We start from the raw sequence: 21,868 nt of genomic DNA, 5'->3' as shown, positions 1-21,868 counted from the left end.
AATGCCGATGTAACTCCACATCCACTACCTTCCAGAAAGAAATTAAAAGATTACGTTAAAGCCTGCACTTGGAAATCTGTAGCCACACACACAGGTTTACACACACACACAGCGTCATTCTGTTCTAATGACTCTAACAACATTTTAAATGCTACAGTAACAAAGCCTCCAAGCCCTCTAATATGCAACTCCCACTTTTTCCTAGAGCTTCTGCATGGGTGCATCTCTGCCAGGATCAGCCCTAAGACAAGAGATAAAAACATTTTCTTTGCAAAATTAAATATGCAACAGTGGCATGAGTTTGCCTGCACAAAACATCTGACAAGCAAACATCTTGATTCATCCTCAGACCAAGATCCCAAACAATGTGTCTGTGAAATGTCCCGGTGTAATCAGTAGGACTCTGAGCATGTGCAAGGGTACCTGCTATCATATCTCAACACAGGGTTGTAGACTAACCCCGTCTACTTGTTTTGGAAAGTCCTGGAAGCATGCACTATTACAGCATTTACTTACTCTTCCAAAACATTCTTCACTCACTCACACGAGATATCTTATATTAAACTCTACTCCACAGAGTGAAAAGCTGAGATAATGCAATTTCCTGGGAAACTCTATTTGGTAAAGTACAGAGGGAAAAAAATCAAAACCCTGGAGAAAAAGAGAGAGTCTGATTTATTCATTTGTTTTTTTATATCTAAAACTTGTAAGATTTCACTTGCAGGATGCTCTGGGAGTTGATAAACATTGAAATGCCTATTAATGCTTTTAGTTATTAAGTTAAAAACGGCAATCCACAAATACCTGACTTAGTAAGATGGTAGGGTGACTCACTCGTTTATATTGTATAATATCTAGATTTGCTGCACATCTGAACACTCTGCAGATCAAGGTGTTCAGTACTGAAAGCATACTATAGCTTTGTGAAATAGCTCCAAAAATCTGTATTGCACATTAACTTGACTAGCACAAGTACTAGAAATGTTTTTCCCCCAATGCTTTAATAATGTCTGGGGCTGAAGTAAAAATGTGATTGTTGAAATAAAGCCACAGGTTGTCATTACTTCTTCACTAAATCTGTGTACCAGCAAGTCTGATCACTCACCGTTTCAGCACCAAGTGTCTGCAAGCCAGTGTAGGTTCTGTCCAACTGGGCAAAAACAATCAGATGAGTAAACACATTAACATGTTATAAGCATTTCAACTGAAATGTATAAATAAACAAAAACGATGCTAACATAGCTGGAGAGGATATGTCACATTTTCTAAAGCTAAAGTAGTATTTTCTTTGTACAGTTGTCTGAGCAAGACTACATAGTTTGTGCAGTATTAGGGAACTAAGATTTGAGGGAGGGTGGAAATTGGTGTTTTGCAAGGAATTTAACTGTATTTATATTTTACAATTAAAGCAAAGAATATAAAAGTGTCCCTTTTTAACCTCTGTATGAATCTAAATAAATATCAGTAACATGAAAGATACATTCATGAGATCTTTAAATCTTCTTACTGCTTATTCCAGTCTTAGCTGAATGGCTGGACACACTGGATATCAGTAGATACAAGCTAGAAAAGTCACAGATTTCATGGAAAAACAGGTAACTGAGGAACCCAGACCCATGGATGATCTGAGCCTTGCAAACATTACCCAAACTCCTGAGAGAAGATTCAGACCCTGCTTACGTTAAGGAAACTCGCTATGATGCAAACTCCTAACACAGACATACCCAACTGGTACAAAGCACTGTCTAAACTGTCTTTCAAACTTGCCAACCTTTCTCCAGAGCAACATCACCTCTACTAGAGCTGGATGCAAAATGGTTCTTTTTCCACAAGAAAAATGTTGATTCCCCACCCTAAACTTAGGGGAAAAAAGAAAAAAAAAAAAAAGCAAGCCAAAACCCTGGGCGGAATTTGTAGTGCAGGTGTTACATGGTCCCCTTTTCCTCTGTAGGCTGGGCTCCCTTGATTCAGCTACATACACCATAATGCAACATGCTGTCTCCCCCAAGGTTAAGGGAGGCAGTATATCATGGCAGTCATTTGGCACCTGTCCATTACAAGAGATGAGACCAGACAAGAATCCTACCCATACAGGAGACTGTGCGCCTCAGTCTCCCTAAGTACAAGTCCTATGAGATACAGTGGCATTATTTCGGACTCGGATTGCTTCAGGTTTCCTACATTTCACAATGGATAATTATGAAGCAGCCCTAACAATTACATTTTGGTTTGCACCGAGATACTTACACAAGTGAGAAATTTGTTAAAGCAAACATGGCTCAAATCAAGCTAATAGCAACTCAGCTGTAAGAAAAGCTAAGCACGGTAAAAAACAATGCAAGCAAATGAATGACAGGAGTATTGGACGCAACCGTGTAGTGTTCAGAAATACTGCACACCTGCAATTCCCACTGTGCTCAATAGAATCAAGATGCTGCTCAGAGTCCCAGGAAAAGTCAAGCCATAGAGGATAGGTGGGGAAATCTGAGCCTTCCCTCTTTGTGCCCCCCTCCTGTAACACACGGTATGTAGCCTAGGTCTTAGACTGAAGATGCCAGGTAGCCATAGACAACGCAGGAAGAAGAGAACAGATATATCAATCACTCTTTAGTGATTACATAAAGGCACTTACTCTAGGACCCTGTCATGTTAAAATAAAGAGAAGAGGAGATAAAGAAAAAAAATCCCAGAAAACAAATAAAAGCATTTGGGCAGAGTAATTCCATCTGCTGAGAAACTGGATGTCTTCGCTCAAAATTCACTTCTTATGTAGCTGATTATCATATACTTTGTTGCATTTTCTGTCTTAATCTGCTGATCCATTCTTTGTGTCCTCCATTCCTACTTGCAAGGGCAGTTGTACACAAACACACTAGAAGCAGGGAGACAGACATAAGCATAGCACATTCTACAGGTTACACAAGTGAAGCTATTATACTTGGGTCTCTCCCAACTCTTTTGTTAAAATACCTTCAGATTGTGTATGATGTCGATCCTCTTGTTCTGGCTGTCCTTGAAATGTATCTGAACCCTCACAGGAAATTCTCCCCAGCCACGTCGCGTCAAGTGGAATGGAGGCTCTCTGGAAATAAATGCAGATTAACATTTCAGATACCCTATGTTGGTTACATTCACCTCTTCCTTAAAACAAAACAAAACAAAAAAAAACGCTTTTCCCATTGATTGCTAAATTGTCCTAAATCCCACAGTCCACCTCACATAGAACACTAGGTCTGGCAGTATGAGAAGGAAAAAAATTATTCCCTCCCTTTGATAGACACCTGAGGTAAAAAAAAAAGGGGGGCTTCATGAAGCCAAGTGGTCAATACCGGTAAAAAAAAAAATAATAAAAAAAAAAAAAAATCCCTTTCCACACTGAGTTTCCAAGGCAGAATTTTCAGTCTCCCTCCCCTATAACACATAGTTAACAAAGGAAAAAAAAAGAAAAACACAAGGTTTTTAGAAGGCCGACACCCACAATTTACAATGGAAGATAGTGAAGTAGCACTTCATTGTTGCTAATGTTATTTCCTAAATCCTGGAAAAGGCAGGTAAATGTATCTCTATTTAAAATGTGACTCTTTCATTTTTATTTGCTATTACTGTCTTATCATATATTACTATAAAACTTGCTTAAAATATACTTAAAACCAATAGTTCACTGTGAAACAAGGTACACGAAGCACTGAGGGTACTATCAGTCCAAATGGCCATGTAAATAAAAATGGCTGAGATTTGGCTAGAAAGAAAAAAACTAAACTAAAGAGGTCAAACCAGGAAATACACAGCATTATTAACAGATACTGAAAATAAGGAAAGGCACAGCTAGCAAAAGAGAATGGACAGTTGTAGAGTAGTCTAAGAGTTGTGCAATATAAGAGCACAGTACTCTCCTTTATGATACCACTGTACCTGGATACTCCCTGACCCTTATAATACCTGAAAGAACATGGCTGCCTCTGAGAAATTTTCCCTACCATATTATCTTTCTGTGACTGAAATTTGTAATCCAAATCTTAAACTTGGCAAAGCTCAACAGCTGAAGCCCTAAATGAGACATCTGGCAACTCTCTCCCCTAGCAGATAGATTTGAGTTAGACTGTACAGAGATTTGGAGCTGCCATCAGCATGATGATGATGCACAATGCCACCTCTTTTTTCATCCAATCCAGGTCCTGCAGTCTCAGTCTTTATTTAGTGTCTGGCTACAGATGGGGATTGGATATAGTTGAAGCACTTGAAGCTGAATCCAGACAAGGCAGAAGTGGTGGTGGTCGTTGGCAGATTTCATTACCTGGGTGCAATTCAAGCTGCTATTTTTTGACCCACATGGCTACAAACTGGGCCCTACAAATCTAAGGAACTGCCTTTTCCTACATGTTCCATTACACTCTGTAAGGTCAGCCAAGAGCAACCTCTTCCAAGTAACGTCTGTATGTATAGGCAGAGGGAGAAAAAATTATTTAGGGTAGGAGGGCGGGGGGGGGGCTGAGCTCGTGCATCCCCCCCTAACCCGGAGCTCGTGCCTCCCCCCCTAACCATCACGTAAGTTTATGGGGGAAGGGGCGGGGGGGAGGAAAGGGCCATGGGAGGGAGAGCAGACTGAGGCCCCAGCAGTGAGGGAGGGAGCAGGGCACAGGCAGGAGCTGGAGTGAGTGGGGCCCCAGCCCGGCTGGGTAGTGGGACAAGTGGAGACCTGGGGGGCACATGCTCCCCCAACCTGTGGGAGAGGTGGAGGCAGCTGCAACTGCATGCTGGCCTTTGCTCCCTGCTTTAGCTGTCCCGGGAGCAGCACAACACCACATGCCTGCCACCACTAGGCGGCGGGACACGTGTAGAGCTGTGCAGCTCTCGGGGCAGCAGGGCTCAAAGCCCAGTATGCAGCTGCAGTTACCCCCGCCTCATGCAGAGATCGGGGCACATGGCCTTCACTTGTCCCACCCCCCAGCCCAGCCGGGGCCCCACTCACTCCAACCCCTGTTCTTGCCTGTGCCCCGCTCCTTCCCTCATCACAAGGGCCTCGGTCTGCTCCCCCCATGGCAGTAAGGGAGGGACGGAGCAGGGGAAGGTGCTGTATAGCTGGGGCAGGGTGTAGGACGGAGCTGCGAGCAGCTCATCCTAGGGACATGGGGGGGATTGGCTCCTGCCACTGCATGCATCCCAAGAGGGCACGGGAGACATGTGCCCCAGATCTGAGCGTATGGTGGGGCAGGCTGCCACTGCAGGCTGGGGCCAGGCAGCAACAGTGCTTGGAGGGGACTTGGGGGATTACAGCAAACCTTGGGGTGGCTGCAGCCCCACCACCTATATTCCCCCCTCCCAGCACCGCCACCACCTGCCCCAGCCCCCTCAGTGAGAAGAGCCCAATGCTGCCCCCAGCTTCAGTCCGCAGAGGCAGCCTGGCCTACCCCGCGTGCACATCCGGGGGCACACCCCCCATGCCCTCCCGGGATGCACACAGCAGCAGGAGCTGTGCCCCCCCCCAGATGAGCCGTTCGTGGTTCTGCCCTGTGCCAGCTGTGCAGCACTTGGCCCTGCCCCAGCCCCACTCCCTTCCTCACTGCTGCATGCACGCCCCTCCCTACTCCTGTTGCAGCTGCCCAGAGCCCACAGCCCTGTGTGTGGGGGGGCGCTAAGCCCCATTAGCCCCAGCCTTCCACCACCTATGTCTGCACGCCAAATTTCTTTTGTGAAAACATGTAGGAAGGTCGTTCTCAGCAGTCATTCCTCAGTTCTGGAACTTCTTCCCCCCCCCCTCCCCCAGCCTTGCAGTTCATCAGCACCCAAACCTAGACACTTCTGAAAGTGGTGTAAGACCATTTTATTTACTGCATTATCTGGGGAGCTTTCATACTATTTTATTTTAATATATTTAGTCCATTTTTATAATTAATCAAAAATGGCAGCTTACAATAAAAACAGATTTAATTATAAAAATCGAATAAATATATTAAAATAAAATAGTATGAAAGCTCCCCAGATAATGCACCCAAATTTACCCCTATCTACTGACAGCATGTCTAAATAAAATGGTTTGGAAAGGCTGCTGCATTTATCAGTGTTTCTGCAGTGTCAAGATAGCCAGGGTGACATGGAATTCATTCCCCAAAGCAAAGTAAATAGTTAAACCCAGGAACAGACATCAGTGTGAAGAGACATTTGACAGACAAAGCTCCTTCCTCAAACACACACAGCTTTAAACCAGAGGTGTTAAGCTCATCTGGTCCCGCATGCCAGATGAGAGGTACAGAGCCCATTCATGGGCCAGATCAGGCCCAGAGATCACCCCCTGCCCACATGCCTGATCCAGCACTGGCAGCACTCACCCAGGCTGATCCGGGACGCTGGCCTGAGTGGGTATTATACATCCTGGACACTGTGCAGGGGGATGGTCCAGCACATCAAGAAGTGTAGCATAAATGGATAGATTATGGGGCTCCACAGGCTGCATACAGCCTGTGGGGGAGATATTTAATACCCCTGCTTTATATAAACAGGAATTTTAAAAGATACTGGTAAACTGACTTTCTAGGTGACACTATTTTCACATTGGACTAGGTGGAAGAGAATGCCTATTTAAAATAACAGAAGTGTAACAGGCAGAAAGACAAACAAGGTAGTAAATATAGCAGATACAGCAAGCTGTATCGCTAATATGAAACACAGTATTTAAAAAATTTCCCCACCAGGAAAATCTCTCTAAGCAAGCTGGTGTTTCTGGCCAGGTAATATTTAGCATGTGCTGAAAATACCTTGAAAATTAGCTACAATTAAGCCAAATCAGATGTTAAGCAAGATTCCCAGAGAGATCCCATAAAAAGGAGCTAACTTTCTGACAATCTCAGTATTTCAAAGCTTGATAAGCTCAAACTCTCAAGTGATTCTTTTTTACCTGACTTCCACCAGATCATTGGGTTTATAACTGGGATGAAGGAAGAACCAAACTTTCTTGACAAAATGATTTATGCTGGGTTCTCTCCGAGAGCCTCTTACATACACCATCCATTTATGGGTTGACTGATCGTTCTCCTCTCTCTTGTCAGGAGGAATGTACCTGGCAGAAAGCAAAATAAATAAATAAATAAATAAAAATTAAACATACAGAAGATTTTGCTCTTTTCAGTCCATTTTGGAAAGGTATGTTGAGTTACTGGAACTGTATGTCTAATCTGTTGTACATTTTGGGGTCATCTTAATTCTATCTTCCAACAGTTCAATCAAACCTAGCAAATCCCTTACCCTCCAGAAAAGTATGTGAAGGGCTTTTAATAATCTTGCTTTATGTGTATTTTTCTGGTGTCCTTGCTCGTTTGCTACTGTTTGGAGTGAAGCAGCTTCTCATTCATTTCTTTCTTTAAGCCTTACTTCCACTTTTAAATATTTATCTTATTGTGGCACCAGCAAGAGAATTTTCCTATTAAGCCCCCTTCGTTAAGTTTTGAAAACACCGATCACCTTGAAAAATATTTTGTAACCACCAGACTGGAACTTTGGCATCATAAATACCTAAAGATTGAATGTGAATGAACTAATTACAATAAATTATACTGGGCAAAGTCTAGCTCTGAATTCAGATTGTAGGGGTGACTTTGAGACCTATCAAACAGCATTAGCACACAAGCTGATACTTCCTACTCCAAGGGAAGGGGAAAAACCTGATTTGAGAATAACGCTATAGTTTGATGGCCAGAAGGAGAGCTAATCAAAGACTTGCAGAATGAAGAACTTCTTTATTTTCTTTTTAAATGCATCCTTTACCCTTTCATTTCAACGTTTTAAAATGTTCCATTCTGGGGGAAGGGGGGAAACTACAAAAACTTCAAATAAACTTCTTTGATGTTTTCCTAATGTTCTACATGTTATTTCCCATAATGAGGTGTGTTTAGCTTCTTTCCTACCATACTGCCAATTTTTGATGAGTTTGCAAACAAAAGTGTTCTGACTTGTTGAAGTGTTCACGACTATGTCTTTCTGTTTATTACCCTACCAAGTTCCACTGGTGCTGGGATATGCCTGCACTGGGCTTATTCACAGAGTTTGTTCACATTATGTTTGGCCATGCCCAATGACACAGGACTCAAACTGAAAAAAATACCGATTAAAATTAAAAAAAAAAAAAAAACTTAGCAAAAATGTTGCCAGGAACTCTGCCTGATCAGGCACAAAATGATTTTTCATTTGCTTTCACCTTCATTCAACAGCTTCTGTAATATAACCAAGCAATTAAAAAATATATAACTATGCCCACAATTGGAACGACCCGGCAGCTGATCATTACCATCTGGGATTCTTCCATTTATGCTTCAGAGCTTGCCAGGGCTACCTACCAACTCTCAATATCCCTTCTTCTCCAAACCACTTCCCATCTTATTCACAACTGGCATGACTCCTACTTCTACTGCCACAAAGGGCCCTAATCCTGCACAAGCCCTTGGCCGCCACATATTGCTGAGACCCAGCAGGGACAGGATTAAAGATACTAGTACAACTCTTGATTGAAGAGTCCATCCTTGTTTCATGACCCTACAGCAATTGCTTGTTGTTCCCCAAATTTAACTCAAACTCAACTTGACAGCTAGGAGCTACACCCTTGGATACTAACTTGGAGACATTGCCAACAACTATTGTTTTCTTCACAAAGAGCCGCGACGTCTCCTCACTTGACAGACCAGCATTTCGCTGCCCTGCTTTCTGAGCGCTCAAAACACCGGAAGTGTCCTGAAGGAAAAATAAAAAAAATAAAAATTTACTTGGATGCTGATTTGGTTGGTGCTAGAAAGTAAGGTACTGTTTAAAACCCAGTCCATCCAATGAAAGACCAATCACAACATTCCCAGAACACAGACATTTAAATTATTAAATATACACATTTAAACAATTAATCTATAACAAACGCTGTAGGGCAATGCTTAGTTTGGGTTGTCTGCCAGGGAATGGAACTTGGGTGACAACTTTCAAAAGTGACTTATGATTTTAGGTGCCCCGTTTAAAAGAGACTTGATTTTCAGAAATCATTGTGTACATGCTGCCTGAAAACCAAGTCCCTAAAGAGCATCTGAAATTGTGCGCCCAAAATCATTAGCTGCCTTTGGGAGTTGGCCCTGTTTTCTTAAAGCCAAATTTTGCCCTCTGCTGCTCGCCACCTGTGACTTCAGTGGCAGCACCAGGCCTGTTTGGTGGCAGAATCTAGCTCCTACCCAGAGAGAATGAAGGACAACAAGATGCTGCCAACATCCAAAGTCAGTAAATCCATAACAATCACCTGGTATAATAAAAAACAATGTAAGTGACCCTGTAGCACAATCTCTCTGATTAAATGAAGGACCAGTCCACGTGGTGAAGTAATTATGTAATCTGGTACAAAACAAAGACGTGTCATTTGCAAGGACTACATATATTTTTCTGGGCTCTGACAGACTGAAATCATTGTCCTGAGACTACACCAGGACCTTCAGTAGCCTGAAAATACACTGGGTCAGCAATGAAAATGACATTTTTGTGTGCTGGTAGTTTATAGAACAACAGATCAGGTCCAGATTTGGATCCAGGGTCAGGCCAGAAAGCAACGGACACAATGCAAGCTCCTTCCTGCCACTCAGCAGTGCTCCAAGGCAGAATGAAGCCTCTCCTGATAGATTTTTCTACTCTACAAACTTTGCCAGGACACAACCACATCAGCCAGAGGCGTGATGAGAAATGATCCCAAGAGACACAGCTGTGCCAACTAAAGTCCCAGGGTTTTACCGGCGTAGCCAAGTCCATGCTAGAAACCCTCCCACAATGCAGCATGCCAGTAGAGAACTCCCAGTGAGGACACAGCCTTGGCAAGACACTCTAGTCTCCAATGTATGTTCCTGATCATCAGTGAAGTTGTATTACATGTCTGATGCAGAATTCTGGCTATTTCCATCAAATGTTACTGAACAGTTGCTAAGCTGCAGAACCAGTTGCCTACAATGGGTTCTTTGTAGGGCTGCTCGAAACAGCTGTGTTTTGATTTGGTTTCGGATTCGGTTGTTTCGGATCACTGTCCTGTTTCGTTTCAGCTGAATGTGTTTTGGAGATTCTGCTTTGCCGAATCTTCTCCAAATTGGTTTCAAATGGGTTCCAAGAGAAGCTTCGCACAGCCCTACCCAGCCAGGCAGGGGTTGGGGCTGGGGGCTGCAGGGCCCCAGTGGGGAGGACAATGGGGCCCATGGGTGGCTCATCCGGGGGAGGGCTGCTGCCCTCTGTACCGGCAAGGAGACCCCCACGTGGATCTCTCATCCCTGTCACGCCAGGTTGCGGGGCAGGGAAGCAGCACAGAGCGACAAGCAAGCTTACTGGTCCCTGCTGTCTGACTCAGCTCCACAGGGAGCAGAGATCCATGTCAGGGTCTCTTCATTGCTGCTGCCCGCCCCTGGATCTCTGTTGCCTGCGGAGCCACGTCGCATGGCAGGGACCAGCACTGCCCTGCCATGCAACCTGGCTCCACAGGGAGCAGAGATCTGCGCCTCGGTCTCCTTGCTGCCCTCCCTGTGCAGCTCCGCATCGCTGGGGCAGCACAGGGCAGGCAACGGTGGCAAGGAGCCCCCCGGCATGGATCTCTGCTCCCTGCGAAGCTGAGCTGTATGGCAGGGCAGCAGTGTACAGCTGTTTCCCTGCATGCCTGGCTCCAAAACTCCAAAATTTTCCAAAACATTTAGGATGCCTTGTTTCATTTTGGAGATGTTTCTGAACCTTCCATTTCAATTCAAATTCAGTGTTTCGGGTGTCAAAACGGCCCGAAACACCTCCGAAATGCAACAGCTACTGAAACTTCGCACAGCCCTAGTCCTTTCCCTCCTGACAGATTAAAGAGGTTTTACTGCAACAGTAACAACTGATGATACTCCTATTTCCCTGTGGTACATGGGCAGTTTTTTTTATTAGTGTTTTCTAGAAGATCAAAGCAATTTTCTATTAGACATGGCTTTGTCAAAGTAGTACTCAGCAATGGTTAGGACTGAAGTCTTTACTCCTAGGCCCTGTAGGTAGCATTCTCAGCTGGGCAAATGGCTCACTAAGGGGCTTTAAATAAGAATGCCTTTGTGTAAAGGGAGTTCAGTATTAAGTGCTGCCTGCCTCACAGACTCGCTGTAAGGCCTGGTTCATATGTTTGTAAAAGAGATGCGTGTTCCTAAAATAATGAGCACCACTGACTCTTCATGAATACAAGCCTGGGAACCTGAAAGGGAATGGATTACTTTCTTTGGAACAAGTGAAGAGAGTAAGTTCTACCCTGCAGACAGAGGAAAAATCTACCATGTGAAACTGCTTATGACTTTCCTGTGGGTCCAGTTAGGCACAGACAAGAGGGAAGGAGGACTGCTAAGTAGGGCTGTTTACAATAAAGAAGCTATTTTTCTGGAGGAGAAAGGACTATTTATACTCTTGCTCAGAGAAGAGTGTATGTTAATTTTCAACCCTCTCTGTTCTGTACATCAGAGGTAAGGGAGCTAAAGACAGGGTACAAGTTTGTGTCTCTTATGAGAATGAGGGATTTCTATCGTCCTATTTCTGAGGGAAGAGGGGTTCGTATGTTTCAACATCCTCAGGATGATCTAACTAATGACAATAAACTTGCCAGTTGGCATGTTGTTCCTAGGGACAGTGAGCAGGCCAAGCCCAGATACAGCAATTGTGAAAACTTCACCTACTATAAGTAATGCAAATGCAACTTTTTGGGGATATAAAACCAGGCCACAGTACTAGTAACAGACCAATCCAAAATGGCAAGGTTCCCAGTGGGTCAGTAGAAAGCTACAAATTTAATGATTTCCCTAAAATTTTGCTGGGAACTACAAACTGCTACACAGGGCTTGTCTTTGCTTTCTTTGTTACAAATGAAGCATTAACTTTACCATGGTGTTGATTCTAACCAGTTAGCTGCTCCATCAGGGAGCACTAACAACACAATTACTATGTAGCTCCAGAATTTTCCAGTCTGACTACTCTGTTTTGAGAGACTACCTCCAGCGGCCTTAACTGGAGTGCAGAGAACTCAAGTTACTTCCATAGCAAAGACAGCTAGGACAAGATAGATAGCTGGGCAAGTCTGAAATACTGGCTGAAAGCAATGGAATGAGCTGCTAGTGGAAGGGCAGCTAGAAGTCTGGAGAGCTTGGTGAAGAAACACACATACCTCAGAGCCAAGAGAATTTCCACTGGTAGGTGGGTAAGAAGTCCTGTGATCACAAGAGCCTTCAACCTTTTCTCCCACCCTCTTTAAACATTGCCACCATTGCTCAAGCTTTATTTTACCCGTCCAGTGCCTCTATTTGGTCTCTGATCCAGGTTATTCGTCAATCGTTCTTCCACATCTAGATTGCCATTGTCTTTGTCCAGAAGGAAATCAGTGTGTTGAGATAGCGAGTCACTTTCTGAGTGATTGGCAGATGGAGTATCTGATCCCTGGTTAGCAGGAGAGGATGATCTGGATGGTGATTCCAAGAACTTCTTGATTGAAGGATGGTTAAAAACCATAGAGTCACATGTCTTGGTTCCCTGCAATAAAAGAGCCCAGGAAGATCTGTTAATTTTTCCAGAACAGAAAAAATTGGGTCTACCTATGCCAGAAAAGGAAGAGCAAAATATCAGTGCACAGAAATAAACAACTCAAGAGTAAAGCACGCCTCTCCAAAGATTGTTCTAGGGAGATGGGCCCAAAACATTGCCAATTCCAATGCTTCAGCCTCCCTGATCCTGGAAATCTATTTGACTTTGGAACTGAAGCCTGCAACATATGCAGATTACTTTGCAGGCTGCCGCTAAATGAAAAAACAAAAATGTTTCCTTTTGCTTGCAAGCACATACATTCTCACAGTATGAGCAAGAGCATCACACTGCATAAGTTGCCTGATTCTTGCTGATAGACAGGGAGTTTAAGTGCACTAGCTCAAGAGTCAGAAATGTTTTTGAGCCGAGTGCCAAAAACACCAGCAACCTCAACTGGTAAGATGTTGGCGTACCAGGGGCAGATGGCAGGGGAGGTGTGAGGTGCCTGATCCTTGTTGTGGCAGCTCAGCCCTGCCCCCTTCCCTGCCAATTGCCCAGAGATGTGCATGCCAAGCAAAATGTCTTCATGTGTCACACTCCGGCACCCATCCCAGGGGTTGCCTACCCCTGCACTAGCCTCTTAGTCGTGGTATTACGCTTGGGGCTTTATAAAGGCCTAAGAGACAAGCTGCATCCATCAGTGCCCTGCCTGTTCATAAAAATTAAGCAGAGGGTCAAGAATAATGTGATTACAAATGCCTGCAAGGCATACCAAACCTGATATACTACATCTAATCTTATGTCTTTCTTAACATAGGGCCTCTGTGGGTGACCTGTAAAAAATAAAAATAAAAAGCCAAAACATGGGACTTCCCATGCATAATGAGGCCTAAGAGGTCTGCTTGTTTTTAAACTTATAGATATCAACAAATATGCATATCTATGTATTTAAGTTTCACCAAAGAAGTTTCCTTAAGAAAGACAGGGAATGGATGCAACTTCTCTCGGCCTTGAACCGAAGAGGCTGGAGTTGGGGAGTTGGAATCTTTGGCCTGGGATTTCCAAAAGTGCTTCTGACAATTCCACTGCTGATAACAAACTTTCTTCCCAACAGTTTATGAGGCATTTGGATTTAAAACGCTGTTAAAATAAACAAACAATTAGTCTGTCAGGAATATTTTCCCCTTCCTTGATTCTGAGTTTTGGCTTCTTCAGTACTTTGCAATATAATAATCTTACTACGCTTTCAGAAATTATTCATGAAAAATAGGGTAGAAAAGATTTTAACCTCTACCGTAAACCCCCCCAAATACCCAAACAGAACTGATTTTAAATCCTTTGCACCAAAGGAGGAAAAAAATCTACATCCTGTTTTGTTTTCCTTTAACCCTGGAAAAGAACACTTTATTTCTAATGTGAATGGAAAAGGTAATAAATACTTTAATTTACTAGTACTGTATTAAGTTCATTTGCTAAGAAAAGTTGTTTGTTTTCATATTATAAATGTATTATAAATGTTAAGCACAGCTGCCTGGGAACTTGCAGGCATTTAAACTGCAAGAGTCGCTTTACTAGAAGTGAAAGTAAAACTCTGATAGGTAGCAATAAAACCAAATTAATATTAACTACATTTTAAAACAAGTGGCTCAATGGCAATGATCATAAAAATACAAGCAACTTAGCCAGCATGGGAATTAGACCCTTGGAGAGGGTGTCAAATAAAAATACACCTCGACTTTATTACCAGGAACAGACTCATAAAACCTAAAGGACAAAACCATTAGGGAAATGTCTGTACTTTTTTTTGCCAATTATGAGCAAGAATAATTTTTTAAAAGAATGTTGTACTTGTGATGTGTAAGAGTCTCAGCAAGCAAAAGCAAACTCTACATGATGAAGTGCAATGTACAAGCTCTTTGCTATTATGCCTTACTATGGTACAAGAGGGAGTGCTTAGAAAGATCAGAAGCCAGGTCAGTCGTCAAACACAGACAATCAAAAAACCCCCCCAGGGAAATAGATACACTCCTCCCTTTACCACCAAGCTCCTTCTTCATGCCAGTTCTTCAACATGCATTTGGGGAGGCAAGAAAGCAAGCTAAAGGTTTTTAAAAGCCTCTTGGAAATCACAAAAGAACAGCAGCGCAACAAAAGCAACCTCACTGGATCTAACCATGCATCTGGGAATCACAGAGGCAGGGCAAGGCCAGGGCTTTCACCTGACAGCCCTGCATTTTGTAGTATTATTTGAAACAGTAAGCAGATCTGAGACAAAAGTGTCCTAAAACCCCAAAACTGGTAACCTCAAGGTGAAATGCAAAGCAAAAGTGAATCTGCAGTTAATCCCAGGAATGTGGTCCAAACACTCTCACTGATTAGCCACAGGGACTTAGCATACAGTAGTAAGTATCAGTTTCTGATTTTTCCCCTTTTGAAGCCTCTGTGGTACTTCCTGGTTCACTGCAGACATTCTTTAAAGCCATGAATGCAGTGCAAATGAAAGGACAGTTTAGGGTTCAGGCACTGAGACAGAGAAGATATGCATTTTTCCTCCCAGTTCGACCACACACTTCCTCTGTAATTCAGGACATGTCACTAAATCTCTTTGTTGCCTGCATTCCTCCCCTGTAAAATGGAAGATAATGATACTACTCCAAAGAATGCCACAAGGACACATTTATTAACAGTTGTGACATGAGCTATGCTCACACACTGCTGGTGAACACTGCAGAAGTCAGTTACTTCAGGTAATATAATAAAAGGTAGCCACCCTAGGAGACCCTTTTAACTGTTTATAATTCGTCTGGGCCAAATGCCTCTGCAGCCTGGTCAGTAATAGCACATATATCTGTGTACAACTCAGTTTTCATTTTTCCATTGCAGTTCAGATTGCAAGCTTTCTACCCCTGTGTACTTCAAAAGCAAAACACAAAAACTGATCAACTGATGAATTTATGCTCTCTACCTTGGCAAATATTCTCAAGTCTCATTATTCCAAAGTAATTTTTACCTCTCCTGCTTTAAGAAGACCAGCAGATGCATAATAGTTAGCCACAATGCAGGCACGCAGCTTATCCATCATTCTTCTTGCCTCGATCAGGCGCTATAAAAAGAAAGATACTGTATTATAAAGTACAGCAACAGCAGCACTTTCCAATACTCCTTGATGCAAACAGATGTTAACTGCTTTTAAGAACATGACCTTTGTACCTGATCTATGACTTCAATTTCATGTTCCTTATTCTTCATTTCAACAGAAAACTGCTCTTTAATAATTGTCTCAATCTTCTGCACAGCAGCATCTCGAGCTGTTCAAAGACATACATGCAAATAAAAAGAGAAGGAAGGTTTCAGAGGCAAATAATTCTAAATGAAACAACTGGAGGAATATAAAAAGAAAGAAAAGTAAAATGCAGAGGTCCTGGACTGCCAAGAAGTTGGAAAGCCTCCGTGCCAATCTATTTTACTTCTTTTTGGCACCAAATCAAAATTTGCCTATAAAATGACAAAGCCTGTCAGCTGAGTTGTATAGAAGTTTTTTTGTTTGTTTTTTTAAAACATTGAGCCTGCAGACTCATCAGCAGAAGCAGGAAAGTGGTAGAAATACACGGGCTACTTTCTGTCATTTTTACCCAAAGCTATACAATACTGCAAAAAGAGCTGTGGCAAGAGAAGACTGCATCTTACAATACAAAGGAAAGTACATACATTTTTTCTATTCTCTTAGGCTGTCTATGCTTTAATGAGAATTACATCACACTAGTGTGGCATCTCATTAGTAAAGCACAGCCCTAAAGCAGATGTTGAGCTCTGTTACGAAGCTGGGTTTACAACAAGTTAAATACACTCGTATGAATTTCCTTAACATAGGTAGGACTATGTTTCTGGGGAATAATTTCATTCAAATTCTTGCAGGGAGCAACATAACAGTAGACAAGTATCAGGGTCCCTTCTCTGGCCTAAAAACCATACAACTTATAACATATCCACAACATGCCTTTTAAACCAAGTGAAAGTATCAAGAGGTCCCTTCACTCTCCTGAAATATAAAATAAAAGGCTTGTCACTGCTACCAGGAGATGAGAGAAAGGCTTAGATCTTTTTTTAAAGATAATCTCTTTTCACAGATATACCCAGAAGGATAGGCAACAGATTCAGAGTCTGTTTGGATCTAGCAAGATTAAATCTAGAATATCGTCATCCAATACAAAGCACCTTCCCGTATTCCCTTGAAGCATGGAATAAGCAAGGGTGGATTACTTTAAAGTGATTACTTTTAATCATGAATTAAACTATTGAGCAAGAATCTCAGATTTAAATAACCAATTTTAATCTTGTCTTGCAGTTAAGATTTTTAACTATTTTCTTAAAGAAAAATTGATTTGCACTGGTTGACCATTAACACCTGTTGATAAAATATAGTTATTAGACTAAAGTTAGACCTTATTTTTGCTAGTGGGAGGACACACTACACTACATCTGTGCACATTTGTTTAAATAGTTATAATTTAACATACATTTATTTAGATTTATAACCTTTACATTATATTAAAATATATCACTTGTCATTTTCTAATTCTTACTCAGTCCTCTCAAACTCTATCTGGATGGAAACTACAATTCAATTAAAATGCATAAAAACAGGATTTTAAAAACGTTATTCTCTAATTAAATGACCTTCAATGTGCTATATACATAAAAAAGAAAGGTAAGGTTATCTAAACAAATTTTGCTTAAAACTGATTTAGTGAACATTAGAGGTGCACCGATACATTGGTTGTCTATCAGATCAGCACTGATAAAAGGGAAATTTACATTATTGGCTATTGGCTTTTTTTTGACTGTTGTCACCAATAATGTTCTTCGATAATTATGCCTTCTGGCTGGGGCCCAGGGATGCCCGGGTTCCCTCTCACCGGCCAGGCCAGGCCAGGGTCCTTACTCTGGCAGGGAACCGGGCCCAGAGACCACCCAGCCCTGGGCAGCCTCAGGCTCAGGCACCTGCCCCCAGGCTGGGGTAGAAGGGCAGGGGCTGCAACTGGCATGGGCATGTTTATATGTGCTCCAGGAGTGAGTGTGAGTGTGGTGACACTTTAACTAAAACAGCTCCAAAAGCAACTCTAGTTAAAGTGCCTCCATGTCTCCTGTATCAGCATCCCTACTTAGAAGTGGGGGGGGGGGTGGGGGTGCTTCACCTGAAGCTTGTTTGATGAGCTTTAGTTTAAGCACCCCCACCACAATTTTTAAGCGCAGGGACTCTGATGCACAAAACACTGAAGTCTGCTGGAGCACAGTAATTCACACTCCAGCAGACTTGATTAATGTAGTCTGCTTGACATGCTGTAACTCCAGTGCATCAAAGCAGCCTTGCTGCTCATGTATATTAGGCACCTCTGAGGCACTGTATCCAGAACAGTGGGGCCAGGTGCAGGTGAGGTGGCAGAGGGCCTACAGCAAACAGATTTATGCTACCCTGTGTTGCACCATGTGACAGGGTGGGTTCGATTTAAATCAAATCAATTTCAATCACAATTCAAAACACTGGTCAGGAAGCCTTGATTTAATCACTGTTTTCAACAAAAAGCACTTTCTTTTTGTTTGGTATTCTCTATTCATTTAACTTCTTGAAACTTTACATTTTTAGAGAGAGGGAAGGGCTTGCCTGTGCATACACAAAATTGCAGAGACAATAGGGCTGATGGGTGGTTAATCAGATCCATTATCTCTCATCTCCATATACTGCTGTTAACAAGGATTTTATCTCTGGAGACACAAATCCAGTTTGAGAACTGAAACTAAACATCACAGAGATGCGTAATGGGATCTTCTAGACCAGGGGTGGGCAAAATACAGCCCACAGGCCAGATGAGGCCCGCGAGGCCATTCTATCCGGCCCGCAGGGCCCCTAAAAAAATTTAGAAAATGAATATTGATCTGTCCTTGGTTCCTGTCAAAAATGACAGGAGCCAGGGGCAGCATGACCCAGGGGAAGCCCAGCGGGCTCTCACAGCAGGGCCCGCCCAGCCCAGTAGGGGCTTAAGGCCTGGGACTATGTGACTGCCCCAGGCCAGAAACTCAGGTAAGGGGAAGAGGCGGGGGGAAGGGTGGGGGAGGACCCTGAGGAAAGGCTGAGCCCAGTGAAAAGCGATCCCTCGCCTGCCCCATGGCCGGCACTCCCTGCTGCAGCTGCTTACAGCCCGCGCGGGGCTGTCCTGAGCAGGCACAGGCTGCTGCAGACAGGCTGTGAGTGGCTGCAGTGTGGGTCACCGGGTGGGGGAGGAGCCACTTTTCCCCGTGCTCAGCACCAGCTTGTAACTTGCCCCTGCTGCCAGTCTGGGCCCTGCGCCGGTTCCAGGCTCGCCCACCAGGGCTAACCTGTGGCGGCAGCAGCAGCTGTTACCCCCTGGTCTGCCATGCACAGAGGCAGCGGTGGCAAACGTTGCCTGGCGTGGCAAGCGGGGGGCGGGGCGGGCGGCCGCAGCTGCTGCCATGGTACGCAGCCCTGACAGGGAACCCGAAACCAGTGGGCCCCAGGCCGGGTTACAAGCTGGTGCTAAGCACAGGGAAAAGCAGCCCCTTGTCCACCCCATGCCTGAAGCCCTGCGCTGCAGCCTCTCACAGCCCACGTGGGCCTACCTGTGCCTGCTCAGGACAGCCCCACGTAGGCTGCGAGCGGCTGCAGCAGGGAGCACTAACCACGGGGTGGGCAAGGGGCCGCTTTTCCCGGAGCTCAGCACCAGCTCCTTCCCTGCCAGTGAGCACAGGGTCAGGGCTGCACACTGCCCCCCCACCTGTACCGTGGGGCTGGGGGCACACTGGGAGTAAGCAGGTGCACAGGGCCCACACTGGCGTCCCAGGGCCAGCGCCAGTGGGGCCCAGAGCAGGGAAGCAGGGGTACAGGGTCCCAGCCAGCGGAGGCTCTATGGAGCCAGGCCAGCTCCCCGCTCTCCCTGCTGGTGCAGCCCATCCCAGCTCCACAGACCCCTCTCAAACTGTGCCCCGCTCTGGGCTCCACCAGTGCTAGCCCTGGAACATTGGTCCCAAGATGGTGACCACACCCCTTGACAGTCGCACCTGTCAAGGGGTGTGGCTACCCATGCAGCCCTTGACAGCTTGTCAAAACTGGGTAAGTGGCCTTCCACCAGAAATAATTGCCCGCCCCCGTTCTAGATTGAGTTCCACTGGGTAGAGTGTTTTTCTTTAATCTTTACCAGTCTGTACAGGAGCCCCTGGGAACCCCATAAGATTGGGCCCCTAATATAGTCCATGGCCAGATATGACTGGTTTATAAAATTTTTCTAAAAAGATTCCATGAATATATGGTCTCACATAGTATATAATTAGAAGTTATAATCCCCATTCTATGATGATATCTTTGAGTTTTAGCATATGTTAAGTTAAAACTACCTTTATTTAGGTTTATTTTTTAAAAAGCTCTTAACAAAAAATACAATTAAATAAAAAAATCTGATTTAAATTTAAAAAATCCAATTTTTATTTTATTTTTTTAAATTCTGATATTTATCCACCCTGCTGCACGATCCCTATCAGCTGTAAATATGTCCCAAAGAAGCACAATATGAAATTCTTTTCAAGTGTCTGGAAAAAACAACAGAATAGCTGATTGCAAAGTATGTGCTGCAAATATTGTGTGTGGAGGCAACACTAGTAAATATTTCAACACAACGAACTTAATACAGCACCTCAAGACGTGCCATGCTACTGAATACAATGATTTCCTAAAGATGACTACAGAGAAGAACGAAACAGGGCAGGAAAAACCTGTGCCAAAGCAACTATCATTATGTGAAGTGGGGGTGCACTGATCAAGACTTTCTTGGTGAATACCAATGGCTGATTATTAACCAGCCATATCAGCCAATACCAATCTGATTGCCGACATGCAGCCCAGAAGCTTGGAGAGCAGCGTCCGGCCTCTAAGTATGGTGGGGGGCAGGGAAGGGTCATGGAGGAGGGCAGATCAAGACCACCCCCACGGTGAGGGAGGAGTGGGGCGATTGGATAAAAAAATCGTTAGGCACTTCAAACACTCTCTGTTGGCCTAGTCTCATCTTCAAGGGGTGCATACTGAGCTCTGAATACTTTCCAAGAGGTTACAGCAGGATGTATAGACAAGGTAGAACAGTACTTACTACAATGCTACAAAACCGTTTGGAGCAGAAACGTGTGGAGTGCATACAGCTGACTATGACATCCCTGCAACTCTCACTGTACATCAGTGGGGGGCTGATGGAAAAAGTAGTGATAGTCATAGCACCTTTTGAAGAACTAGCACATGAATTGAGTTCATCCTCAGCCTCTGCTTCTGATGTCATCCCATCCATTGTGGCTTTAAAAAGGCTTTTGAGCAAAGTTACAGATTTAGATCACAGAATTAAAACTATGAAAGTTACTTTCCTGGAAGCTGTGAAAACATGCTTTGCTGAAACTGAATCAGAACCTCTCTATGGCACTGCAATGCTACTGGACCCAAGATACAAGGACAGATACTTTACTGATAATCAGAGGCGACGTGTAGGCGGGTCATGCAGGTGCGTGTGCACCCTGAGCGTGGTGGTGCACCCCTTATAAAAGGTGCCACTGACACTGTAGGCAGCGTCTGCAGGTGGTTTGCCACTTGCCACCCTGCCGCTGACACTGTGCGCAGTGGCGGCACCGAGTGTGTAGATGGCAGCAGGGGTAGCTGCCGTTTGCAAGCTCCCTGCACCACTGCACGCCGGGTTGGGGGGGGGTGCGGGGGGTGCTGTCAGCTGGCTGCACACAAAGCTGGTGGCGTGGAGAAGCGGTGATACTTGGGTGCAGGAAAGTGGTGCCTGGTGGTGACACAGAGTGTATAGATGGTGGTGGCAGCCACGTGCAAGCACCCTGTGCTGCTGGCTCTGCGTCTGGCTGGCTGTCAGCACCACCACTGCTGCCCCCGCCTGCATCTGGAAGGGGTACCCACCAGAAGGGGTAACCTGCTTTAAAAAGTTTGAAAACCCCTGCCATATTGTATCAGCACTGAAATATGGAAAATCGACAGTATGAGCAATCAGGTTTTTTCGGCTGATGTGGCTGATAATGTCACTGATAAATGTCCCCGTGCATGTGTGCAGCCACAGTACAGCATGCAGGTGGCCAGGAGCACAGCTCAGCAGCATCCAGCTCGTAAGTCTGTTGTGGGGGAAGGGACAGGGGTGGGAAAGGGAACAGGCGTGGGGTGGGGGAAGATGGAGGCCCCCGTGGTGAGGGAAGGAGTGGGGCTCAGTCTGCCCAGTTGGATGGGGCATGGGACAGAGCTGCAAGCTGATCATCTGGGGGGCGCAAGGAGGGGGGCTGGCTCCCACTGCTG

The 21,868-nt window shown here is 44.4% G+C and overlaps 1 protein-coding gene across 15 annotated transcripts in view; it reads right to left on the bottom strand.

Moving 5' to 3' along the window:
• Window positions 1–21,868, bottom strand: part of YEATS2 (YEATS domain containing 2) — a 74,474-nt gene that overhangs the window by 47,658 nt on the left and 4,948 nt on the right. For 14 of the 15 annotated variants that reach the window (XR_003095169.1, XR_003095156.1, XR_003095153.1 and 11 more), the window contains exons 3-10: window positions 15,727–15,824; window positions 15,527–15,619; window positions 12,283–12,525; window positions 8,603–8,718; window positions 6,893–7,054; window positions 2,971–3,082; window positions 1,106–1,150; window positions 7–28 (exon numbers count right to left, since the gene is read on the bottom strand). Coding sequence is in view for 11 of the 15 variants with exons in the window: in XM_025209764.1 (XP_025065549.1) it covers window positions 7–28; window positions 1,106–1,150; window positions 2,971–3,082; window positions 6,893–7,054; window positions 8,603–8,718; window positions 12,283–12,525; window positions 15,527–15,619; window positions 15,727–15,824 (891 nt within the window). In the remaining 4 variants the exon portion in view is untranslated. Of the gene's footprint in view, window positions 29–1,105; window positions 1,151–2,970; window positions 3,083–6,892; window positions 7,055–8,602; window positions 8,719–12,282; window positions 12,526–15,526; window positions 15,620–15,726; window positions 15,825–21,868 lie in introns of all 15 variants that reach the window. The other variant, XM_025209721.1, reaches the window with a different exon arrangement.

This window comes from Alligator sinensis, unplaced genomic scaffold, assembly GCF_000455745.1.
Source record: "Alligator sinensis unplaced genomic scaffold, ASM45574v1 scaffold237_1, whole genome shotgun sequence".
Classification (NCBI taxonomy): domain Eukaryota; kingdom Metazoa; phylum Chordata; order Crocodylia; family Alligatoridae; genus Alligator; species Alligator sinensis.
The sequence above is the reverse complement of the archived record's forward strand: the minus strand, read 5'-3'. Positions and strand labels throughout refer to the sequence as shown.